A 12,316-nucleotide genomic window follows, 5' to 3' on the forward strand; every position below is an offset into this window, starting at 1 on the left:
GCCTGGATTGCTTGTTCTTCAAACCATCATGTACTTCCGATCTCTACCTTTCAGTGTCAGAAGAGGGACAACTGTCCAACTTAGTGACCTTTGTCTGTCTGTACAACTAGAGGCAAATCATTCCGAAGTATATTTTCTTTCTTTCTTTTTTTTTGGGGGGGGGTCCAGTCGTGGGGCCTGAACTCTGGGCCTGGGCACTGTCCCTCAGCTCTTCAGCTCAAGGCTAGCGCTCTACCACATGAGCCACAGCACCACTTCCGGCTTTTTTCTTTTTGCTTATGTGGTGCTGAGGAATCAAACCCAGGGCCTCACGCTTGCAAGGCAAGCACTCTATCACTGAGCCACCTTCCCAGCCCCCCGAAGTATATTTTCATTGAGAGAGAATGTATTCCATCTTTTGTGAGACTTTTGATATATAGGAATGAACTATTAATCTCAGTACTTGGGATCCCCATGGCAGGGTTTGGATTGGTCACAGTGTGGGATAAATGGATTTAATGCATGCGTGCTTAAGAAGTCAAAACCTTCTCAAGTTTGTTGAGGAGGGATATCCTACGCACTATTAACATTCATGTGTGAAGATTCATTAGTGTCTCGAATGCAATTGTAAATTCTAAGTTGTGAGTGAATTTTTGGAGTTGTATCACCATCACCTAAGCCAGTATCCACTTCCTCTTGAGACAGAGATTCCGATCTGTTTTCTGTCTCTTTTATTTTCCTTCTTCTAGAGATTTCACATATGTGGACTCATATAATTGGTAGCATTGTATATGTCAATGAAAGTGAATACAAAGGAAGTATTAACAGTGACTTGAACAATAGTCACACATAGTTTTTTTTTTTTTATTGTTGGTGTTCAGTCATTTCAAACCAGAATGGCCTTGTCCTCCTTTAGTTTTACCACTTCTGATGAGACCTTTCCTTGTGAAGGCTTTCTAGTGTAGAAGGCACTTGTGTGGGAATAATGGAAGTCTTAGTTTCATGGAAGGATTCCAAGGAGGTTATGGCCATGGCCTGTTCAAGTGTTGTTCATATCTCCTACCGCACTGGGGGCCTGGGCCGTAGGCACTGAATGACTGTTTGCCTGGCAAGGAGGGAACAAGAAAGCTGATGATGGACTATCATGTAGTCTACATTGGCGCTAAGATGAAATAGCTTTCCGAAAGACCACACAATACAATTACGCTACCTGCAAAATGGTATTGATAACGGGGAAGTGTTGTTTTAAAGTGACACAAGTCATAAGTTACAGTCACGAGGACCTCAACTGCTGAGACTGTGACTGTGACTACAAAATTTCATTGAATTTAGTGTCCCATTTTGATCATGGATTACAGCCCCAAGCAACTGCTTTCCTTTTCCTACATACAAGGAGAAACAAGAAAACAGCTGGATGGCTGGGCACACTCTATGGAACATATAGGGAGAGTGGGCCTTGAGTATTTTCCAGAGCTTCTCTGCGTACACTGTGAACACAGCATGCCCTGGCCATGAGAATGGGAACCATAGTTAAATGGCTTCCCTGTCTGGATAACTCTCTTTGGTATGTGAATGTGTGTCATAATAAACAGTGTAGCATGTTATTTTTCCTGAACTCAAAAGAACCACTGATGAAATACTGGGGTTTATGTAAACCTAGCTGGGGTAAACACCACTGAGCATGAGTGGTGGTCTAGCTCTGTGGCAGCTATCATTACAATAATATTGCAACTCTGGCTACAATAATAATGGTTTTGACAAAATTAGCAAATTATATTTGAACATCATTTTAGTTTAGTTTTTTTATAACATGGCTTTTTTTTGATCCAATTTCTTACATTTTACTAAATTGCCAGTTCGAATAATTGAGTGAATTGCACATAAAGTCAACTCCACCAAAAATGTTAATATTTTTGGAAATCGTATTTGTACTCCAAGCCTTTCTGAAGAAAAAGTAACCGTGCAGGTGGAACTGTTTTCCATTCCTTATGTGCTTACAGCTTTTCATTCTGCTGTTCAGTTACATCTTATTATTGAGAAGCATTTGAAAGCTTTGTTAATACAACATACAACAAAAGCTTTTTAGAGCACCGTGAGATTCTGAAGGCTGGTGTGTGTTGAATGGCCGGCAGCAAAGCAGTAGTCCTCTGTGGTATTTCTGCAGAGGGTAGGAATAAATAGAACTCGAAAGAAATATATTTGTATCTGTTCTCATTAGAAGCACAATACAGTTTTCTGTGATACTTGCATTTGACAGGAGAGGCATAAACCTGGAAATTTCTTTTTCATTTTCGAATGGCAGGACCCACAGAAGTATGGATTTACATGAAAGTGCTGCATTTACACACTTCATAAATGTTTGTTTTCTGTTGCATTGTGCTTCAGTTAACTGAAATATTAAATCCAAAATCTTAGAATTTTAATGACAGTTTGCTGTGTGATTTTATTTTGCCCGCAGTACTGAGGCTCAGTTTGAACACAAAGCTTGGGTGCTATCCCTTAGTTTTTGCTCAAGGTGCTATACCACTTGAGCACACTTTTAATTCTGGCTTTTTGGTGGTTAATTGGAAATAGGAGTCTCGCAGACTTTCCTGTCCCTGACTTTGAACTATGATCCTCAGATCTCAGCCTCCTAAATAGCTTAAAAAAAAAGTAGAGAACTTGCCTAAGAAGTACAAGACCTTTGAGCTTAATCCCCAGTGTCAGACAGTCACGTAGTGTGATGAACTGAAAATTAGAAATACTTCTTTTTCTGCCATGTATTATCATAGATACATTTCATATATTCATATCATTATCCTCTTAATGGAGGTATTATTCTTTTTAATAAGTTTTTTATTGTGAAAAGACTGTACAGAGGGGTTACAGTTACATGAGCAAGGTACTTGAGTGCATTTCTTATCAAGCATTGTTGCCTCCTTCTTTGTTTTCCCCTTACCATCCCTTCCTTCCCACCTCCACAGCTACATTCCCCCCACTTAAATTGTGAAGTTCGCTTTTCAGCATAGTGTCTTGTATTTCTCATTGTTGCAATGGGTCAACCTGTATCCCTATTTAAACATTTTGGTTTTTTTTCCCTTCCCCTCCCCAAATTATACCGACATCAAATACAGTGAAAACGGATCATACTATGGGTGAGGGACATACAAAGCAACAAAAAAAAAAATCACATGGTACCTTATAAATACGTTAGAAACATTAGCAAGAAAGAAAAAACCACTTGTGTCCCTGTCTTGGGGTTCATTCCATTTAACTTCATCTTATCTGGTCATATGTATATAGCTTTTTACCTTTTCTACTTGTCCCAGACATATATTAGTTATTACAAATAAGGGAAACCATGGGACCTATGTTTTTTTAGGCCTGGCTTACTTCACTTAATATAATTTTTTGATGGAGGTATTATTCTATCCCTCATCCTTCTCTCTCTTTCTCACTCTCTCTAACAAATACTTTTTGTTTGTTTACAGCAAACCAGTGATCTAAATAATTGAGTAAATAACCCACAGTTGCACAGGCAACAGTAAGTAACGGGGTTATGATTTGAACACATTTCTTTATAACTGAGTATTGCTTTCGACAGCCCTATCCAGAGAAAGCATGTGACTATAAAGAGTGAGACTATTGGAGAGAATGAAATTTGGCATTGAAATAATTGTCTTTTCTTTCTTTGTATGTTCTCCTTAGCCCAGAGTGCTATGGAACTTAAATTAGAGCTGTTTGTTCGTGGTACCGGAAAACGCCAGAGCTTGAAAATAGCAAGCCATGTTATTGACACTCTGTGGTCAGTGGCTGACTTGGAGTGGGTGTTTGCCTTCCCATCCCATTTAAATTCTAGGTTAAGTCAGTGTGCATCCTCACAGAGTGATGATTTTAAAGGGGACTTGCTGGGTTTTCTTCGAAATTGTTAGTGTCATTTATGTCTAGTCTAGTTACCATAGGTCAATAGCAAAATCATTGTCAGGATACTCTATAAGTAGCTGGAAAGTTTTAGGGTGTTGTGTATTTGTGTATTTAGTATAAAAGTAAACAATGCCCATACTGTTAGATTAGTATTTATTCCTGGGACTTGAAGGAAATGAGGTATGCAGAGTGATGTCTGCTTCCTGGGAAGGGGGAGAGGCATGAGGACATGTGGAGATCCGAAGACCCAAGTGGGAAAAAGTAGGACTCTTACTGAGCTTCCTGAAGGAATGTGGTACATTAACTGTGTCTGTGATACTCCATTCATTTCTAGGTGACATAGTAAGAAAGGTGTTTGAAGATGTCAATCATGTTAAATTCACTAGTGATAAAACTAAACAAAAACACTTACTTAAAAGAAAAAAATACTGAAAAGATACGTCAGAAAGGGAACATTTTTATTAGAAATAAAAACAGTTAAGCAGCTTCATTAAATTATGTGAATTTATGCCCCAACTAACTTTTGTGCTCAATTATAATGTTCAGTTCATCAGTGTATGGAATTTTTTGAAGTTTGCTTTAGTAACCACCCTATATTAATTGGCATTGGGGAGAATTTTATCTTCAAAGATAATTCTAGTTACCTCTTTTGTGTTAACTAACATACAGGAAAATTCACTCAGTGTATTTTCATGTAATCAACACTGCAGTCAAGACACATGAAAGAATTCCACAACCCTCAAGATCCTCCACACCATTGGGTCCTTTGGCTCCTTTAGGCCCTGTCATCAGTCATGTTCTGTTTCTAGCTCAATAGTTTTACCTTTTCTAGAAGATTATATGTAGCACGTACTCTTTGAACCTGGCTTCTTTCACCTAGTAAAATGAATTTAGGATTTGACCATGTTCTATGTGTCTGTAGTTATTATTGAGTAGTATTTCATTATGTGGAATATAATGAAAGTTTACCCATTCACTGCTGAATAACAGTTACTCTCTCTCAACGTTGTTGTGACTACTCTAAACCTTCTGCATTTCAAATTTCAAATGTAAAATCAGCCTGTGTGTGTATATGTATATGTATATACACATACAGGCTATATTACATGTTTATGTAATATGAGTACAAAATATATTAGCTTTCAGGTATTTTCCTGACATTGACAAGTGTGTGCTCCCGAATTCTGAACAAAACATGTATTTGATTATGGGTAAATAGGGTTAGGTATATAGTCCCTGACTCTGGGAGTTGAAGTTGGTTTATTTATAGTTTGTTTGTTTGTTTGAGACAGGAACTTGCTATATAGTCCAGTTGGGCCTCAAACACAATACCATAGGCCAGACTGGCTGGAACTCCTGACCCACTGCCTCAGCCTCCTGCGTGCTAGGAAGGGAATTCCATTCTGCCTGAATGTAACTGACATATTTAGGAGTCATTTCACTTTGGGCTCCATTAATACACAATTCTACCTAGCAAATCCTGCCTTCATATCTGTTTCATAAAATAAAGTGTGTCTGATGTTAGCTGGGTGCCAGTGGCTTCTGCTTGTAACCCTTGCTATTCTGGAGGCTGAGATCTATAGTATCACAGTTTCAAGCCAACCTTTGGGGGGAGGGGATAGTCTGTGAATCCAGTCCAGTGATAGAGCATTGAAAGCCTTAGCCTGAGAAGAAGGGTTCAGGACCAAAGTCTGGAGTAGAAAGGAAGAGATGACAGAGTAGCTGTGTTTAACATAAGCAGTGATGAGGAAGAAGTAGACTTGCCCTGCCCCAGGCTTACATAAAGCCTTGGGTGGAATATGATGTCTTAGGACAGAGTTAATACCTCTCTCCTAAAATGGTGATTTTCCCCCCCTGGGAAGAACTAAGATCCTTGTAAACAATGTCCCAATCATCACTGAAGACAGTGATATGGCATGTGTAAAAAACATACTTGTCCTCACCATGAGACAAACTATGAGACAGGGATGATGAGAGAATGTTGGAGTAAAGGGGGGGATTCCATCTGGGTAGAAGTCTTCATTGGCTGAGTAGTAAACATGTTACCCAGTAATAACTATTTTAGGCTAAACTTCACTGTGGCAGAATTTTCCAAAAGGTGATCTGATTCTTAGTTCAGAAATCTTCCATTTAGTTCATATAAATAATTTGTTCTTATTTACAGATCTCCTCTTACTTACTTGGATAGAAGGCAGGTCACACAACTAACCGAAGTTCAGTTACCTCAAAGGAACAGCAATTAGCCGGGCACTGGTGGCTCACGCCTGTAATCCTAGCTACTCAGGAGGCTGAGATCTGAGGATTGCGGTTCAAAGCCAGCCCGGGCAGGAGAGACCGTGAGACTCCTATCTCCAATAAACCACCAGAAAGCCGGAAGTGGCGCTGTAGCTCAAGTGGTAGAGCGCTCGCCTTGAGCTGAAGATCTGAGGGACAGCGCCCAGGCCCAGAGTTCAAGCCCCACGACCGACAAAAAAAAAAAAAAAAGGAACAGCAATTATTTTCTCACTGTATCCACAACATTGGTCCATCAGTAAGAGGCTTTAGGTCCCAGTTCAGCACTGTGTCTCCCCTCTTCCTTCTTCACTTAAGAAACATTGGCAGGCTGAGTTAGACACCTACCTAGGCTGGACTATTTGTACCCTAACCTAAACGCTGCTTCAGCATTTATGTTCTTCAGCAAACAGTCCTAGCTATGATCTTTATTTTGTTGAACTGTCACAGTATCAATTCATTTCATTTTATTTTTGTTTATTTAAGTTCATCAGAAGGCAATTTATCTTAATTTTGGTTTTGGTTGTAGAGGTTGGCGATTTGAAGGAGCTGCAGACACTAGACATTTCTACCAATCGTTTGCTAACTTTACCCGAGAGGCTTCACCTGTGCCTTTCTCTGCAGTACCTGACTGTGGACCGCAATCAGCTATGGTGTGTGCCGCGCCAGCTCTGCCAGCTGCCCAGCCTCAACGAGCTGTCCATGGCTGGAAACCGGCTTGCATTTTTGCCACTTGGTAAGTGATCCCAGTCATGTGGTAAAGTTAAACAGCCAAAGCATGAGATGGGAGGTATTCCTTGGATTAAGATGGATCGATTTGCTCCTCTGTGTTTTCTCGAAGATGCCTCTCTGAAGCCAGTTATGCTCTGAACAAAGCAGTTTTCCCAGATATGTGAAATTTCCTTCGTAGGGATTTCATCATTTAGAAAGGAAAGCAGTGCTCACATACTACTTTAAGGGGCAAAATATATCAGATACACTCTACAAGGGAATTAAATTGTGTGTTTGAGCTGGGTGCCAGTGACTCATGCCTGTAAACCAAACTACTCCAGAGGTTGAGATCTGAGGATCGTGGCTCAAAGGCAACTTGGACAGGAAAGTTGACTTTTCTCTCTACTAACCACCAACAATCCAGAAATGGAGGTGTGGTTCAAGTGTCAGAGCACCAACCTTGAGTAAAATATCTAAGAAAGTATGCCCTGGCTTTGAGGTTAAGCCCCAGTGCAGGCATAAACAAACAATGTGTGTTTGTGTATATGTAAATATGAGTTTCACAGAGGGCACTGAGCATTGTGGAAGAATAGATGCAGACATAGGACAAATACATCTGTTTAGATGTGGAGCTCTACCTGAGAAAATTGACATTGTGTATCGTTTATAATCAATATTGTAGATAACCTGACTACAAAACTTAAAGACTTGGAGGAACTGCCTGCCAGACTAGATATGTCACCTTGCCTAATAAATGTCCTCATTTACTGTAACTTGTCAACCCACTTTGACCTAATCCATGTCAAAGTACACAGGCCTTTAATAAAGCAGTCTGTTTATTTCACATAGAACAGAATTTAATTGGTACAAAAATGCCAATCTGAAAAAATTAAAATATGAAATCTTAAGCTATCACAGTAAAAATCATGTTACTTTACTCATAAAAACATTTTTTTCATGAATAATTCATCTCTGAGGGCAATGAAGTAAATAATTTACTCATCCCTGAATGGAAATATTTTCCAACATAATGTGTATCACATTGTTTTCAATTTAAAGACTCTTCATGAAAATTTTAGAATATTGTATACATTAAGGTCAACATAATTGTTCATTGTAAGAAATTTGCTTTTCCACAAATAAATCTCATACTTTATATACAGTTAACAAAATGAAATGAAGCCATTTCAAAAGTAAACTACATTTCTAAATCAGAGTTTCCTAGAGAAGGGAAAAGTGAGAAGAATATCAAATATAAATAAATAAAACCTAAATATAAATATATTAAATACAAAAATATATTTAAAATACCTGCTGCTGGGTACCAATGGCTGGTGCCTGTAATCCTTGCTACTCAGGAGGCTAAGATCTAGAAGATCAAGTTTTGAAGCCAGCTTAGCAGAAAAGACCAAAAGATTCCATATCCAATTATCCAGTAAAATGTTGGACTAAAGGTGTACCTTAATTGGTAAAGCACCAGCCATAATAAAGAAATGGTGTGAAAGGAAGCGGTCCTGAGTTTAAGCCCTGTTACCTGCATACATGCATACTTCCTTTCCCTTTCTCCCTCTCCCTCTCTCCCTCTCTCTCTCTGTCACTCTCTCTCCCTCTTTCTCCCCCCCTCTGTTTCTCCTTCTCTCCCTCCTTCCCTCTCTCTCTGTCTCACACATACATAATACACACACATACACATATGCCTCCACTTTTGGATTTTTGCCGGTTAATTCGAGATAAGAGTCACAAGGATTTGTCTGCCTAGGCTGGTTCCGAATCTGGATTCTCAAGGGGTTAGAGTTGGGATAGGAATTGTCTTTCATATGCTAGTGTGTACAGGTCCATCTCTTGGGGAGGCTTTGTAAACTTAGGGCCTCGCTGGAGGAAGTAGTCACTGGGATTATGTTTGTCTGAATGGTGTGCTGGCAATGGTGCATTCTTCCCTCTCTGTTTCCTGGTTGCCATGATGAGAACTGTTCTGCCCGGCCACACCATCCCCGCCACTATGGGGTCTCAGCCTGTGAGCTACAGCAAGCCATTTCCTCTCCTCCTGTTAAGTTTTCTGTCAAGTATTTTGTCATAAGTCTAACCAGTACAAAGACTTCTCAGGTTATCCTGTCTCTATCTCCCTAAGCCTTCTTCAGGGGACCTCACACTGCAGATCTGTAGTTGTCTTAAAGAGCTGTCAGATTATAGCAGCCTCAGAAGTCAGCTACAGAGGCTGAATGTAAGGGTGACTTGAATCACTTATAATACTGGCCCACCAGTTTCTTTGAGTATGTTCTTCTTAAGTCTCTTGTAACACTGTCAAATCCATTAAGACACTTTGGCTGTGTTCTTCTTAAGATGAAAAGATGCATCAAAAAAGGACATTCCTATTATTACTGTGTCATGACAATTGAGTGGCAGATCTGTCTGCAGACAGGCATTGCTCACAGTGGTGACTATCAGCAGAAAAAGAAAAAAGCAGTCCTCACAGCCCAGTGCTTTGAAAGTTAACCACGGTCTTCAAACTTCGCTCACTGAATTGTGACTTGCTTCTTGGCAAATACAAAGAAAAGTTTCTTTTACCAGTTGTCCCTGTTAGCCCTTTCATAATCAATAAGTTCAGTTATTTGGGGAGTGCTTATTGCTTGTTCATGCTCACATTGACTATGGAAAAGCATCCTTTCATTTGCTCCCAGAAAGTGCCATGTAGACTAAATTCAATGCTGGTAACTTCTGTCGTCTAAGAAAAATGCACACCCACATTAGCAGATAGAATCATTATTGGATACTTACTCAGAAAGCAGTGGATGAATTCTTAACCAAGAACATTTGACGTGTAGCACTGAGCTCTATAGTTTGTGCGTGGACCACCATGGAACAACCCCAAAGTAAGCAGCGATACTAATGAGCTGCCCCTTAGACTTTCTAGTGGTACAGTGCACTTTCTTAGAAGAGCTCTTCTGTGTGTCATGGAACTTGTGTTCTGTCAGACATTGAGAAACAGAGAAGGGTATAAAACTGACCCTTTATCACACATCTGAAGAATACTTGTTTTTTGTAGCGCAGTAGTTAGCTTTTCCTCTATAGGAAATGGAGCTCCTTATATACAAAGCATCTGGGTTGTAGAAGTTAACGGTGTAGCTTTAGAAACTCACTCCCAGGCATTTCAGAGCACACACAAAATGTCTTTCTCATAACGTAAATATCATATAAAAGTCCAAGCTGTTAACTGTACTCACTCTTTCTATTGCTTCTTGTTCCTACTTTCTCTGTATTTGCTTAGAAAGTTAGGAGAATTGCTATTTCCATTTTTTTCAGCTAAAAATATTTAAGTCCACACAGTGAAATTATTTGTACTTCAAACTAGTATTAAGGCTAGATAGAGATTAATCATTCATTTTTTTTAACACAGTTTACTTTAACTGATTCATAAAAAACATAAAATTGTACATATTTATGGGGTACCATACATGCATCAGTTAATAATTTATTAATCTCAGACTTAGAAACGAATGTAACATATTCATTCAGTTAATCTAAGTCTCTAGAGAACTGTGAATGCACATGTATTTCTATTTGAAGACTGCCTTGAGTCATTGTAATGCAACTGATTTTCCCAGTTTGTGGCCTTCAGTAAGTTTCAGTGCTAGCAAGTTTATTCTAATAGAAACTAAATATCCCAGGAGTTGAGTTAGGCTTCTGTTTGAATGAAACGTTTTATATCTGCTTCCTAAAATGAGACCCAACAAACACGAGACTAAAATTGTGCTCTATAGGAATTGTTGGATAGCTCTAAACAAAGGAGAAATTAGTGAACTGAAAAAGTAAGTAGAAATGTAAATAATGCAAAGGAGATACACTAGAAAAGTAAAGAAAGTCTGTAAACAAGGCTAAAAGACTAATAATAGGAATAAATGGGAGAGAATTAGTCAGTAAATTAAAGTGCAGACAGGTCTTATTTCAAGAGTAGTTATAACCTTGGAATGCAAATTTGTTCAAGGAAATTGACGTTCAGTGCTTCTTTTTGAGCTTTTTCAGATATTTGTGACAAAAGTTCCTTTCTTTATACTTGTGCTGCTTACCTAACTGAGCCTTTTCTGTTTTATAATAGTGCTTTAGTTTTACTTCATTGCATAAGGCTTTTTATTCTTGCCTTAGGTTTTCTTAGGAAATTAACAGGATCATTTATATGGCTTCTGCAAATGTGGGCTGGCTGCTGGCTGACTGTGCTAATGTGTGATTACCGAAGTGTTCTAGATTGAGCTTTCTGTGGACAAATATGTATTTTCACTAAGTTTGAGAGTATGATTTGGGGTGCAAAAGGATTAATATGAAGAAAAGGAGCCTTGTTCTTCTAAACATCAATTAAAAGCAAAGAATGGCTGCCAGTTCTTCAAAAGACACAGAGTGGATGTTGAGTAGGATGAAGTAGTGTGAGGGTTGTAGCCTCGAGCTGAGCGTCTGCCAGCAAAAGTCTTTGTTATTTTGGTTCTGGAACTTACACTTGTTGTTGTTGTTTTTAAATAGTGACGAGAATATACTGTACCAGGAATGTCTGCAAGATGTTGTCAATTAACTTAAAAGTAAGAATCTGGGATTCCTATCAGTCACCATTTTCAGTAAAGTCCTGAAGTTCAAAACAGAGACAAGCCCAAGTTCAACCAAGGAACAGTTGAGGGTGCCATGCAAGGGGGAGACATTTTGCTCCTCACTTCTGCCTGCCATGCCTTGCCACACAGTCATAAAGTTTCTTCCCCTAGAATCATCTCTGAAGAAATTCTTCATATATCTCCATACTTCTTCCCTAAAGCTCACTTAAGTCAGGACTGGCTCCCTACTTTCCTAATCTTTTAAAGGAAGCAAAGAAATTTATTACTTGTCTTCTTAGAAGGCCTCCTTAAAGTCCCAACTCTGCTATCACCCCTGCATGCCTTAGGTACAGTGTCCTCCCCTCTCTTGCCCCCATCACTCTTGCTTCCTGCTAGGCCAAGGTGTCCTGGAGATACCCTGCTTGAAGAGAAATGGAGTTCTGAGAGGCTTGACAGCCTCAAAACACACACATGGTGAAGCAAGTAGATGGGCCTTCAAATCCCAGTTCTGTCTCTTAATAGTGGTATGACCTTGGCCATAGGAAGGTTATTTAATCTACATCTCAGTAATAGAGTAATATCAACACCTATGTCATAGAAGTATTGTGCTGTTTTAAATATACCAGTCAACAAATGTACAGTATGCAATGACTAGGAACAAGGGAAAGAAATGATAGAGACTGTATCTTCCTTCTTGTGCTCCAGAACACCTAGCACCTTAGCCCATCACGGATAAGTATTCCTTTGATACTTTTAACTGCCACAGAAATAGAGATGCTGGGCCATGAATAGTTAGATGAACAGCAGAAGAAGCCTTTGGTCGTTGTAATCACTTAAATTTAACAATTGTACCTTAATTTACAGTGTATAAGTATTGTATT

At 39.1% G+C, this 12,316-nt stretch overlaps 1 protein-coding gene across 2 annotated transcripts in view; it reads left to right on the forward strand.

Annotated features, from left to right (window-relative positions):
- Lrrc28 (leucine rich repeat containing 28) overlaps nucleotides 1-12,316 on the forward strand; it is a 62,710-nt gene that overhangs the window by 30,374 nt on the left and 20,020 nt on the right. For both annotated transcript variants that reach the window (XM_013012188.1, XM_013012189.1), the window contains exon 6: nucleotides 6,683-6,889. In XM_013012188.1, coding sequence (XP_012867642.1) covers nucleotides 6,683-6,889 — 207 coding nt within the window. The remainder of the gene's footprint in view (nucleotides 1-6,682; nucleotides 6,890-12,316) is intronic.

The sequence above is a fragment of the Dipodomys ordii genome, unplaced genomic scaffold (genome assembly GCF_000151885.1).
Source record: "Dipodomys ordii isolate 6190 unplaced genomic scaffold, Dord_2.0 Scaffold15, whole genome shotgun sequence".
In the NCBI taxonomy this organism is placed as follows: domain Eukaryota; kingdom Metazoa; phylum Chordata; class Mammalia; order Rodentia; family Heteromyidae; genus Dipodomys; species Dipodomys ordii.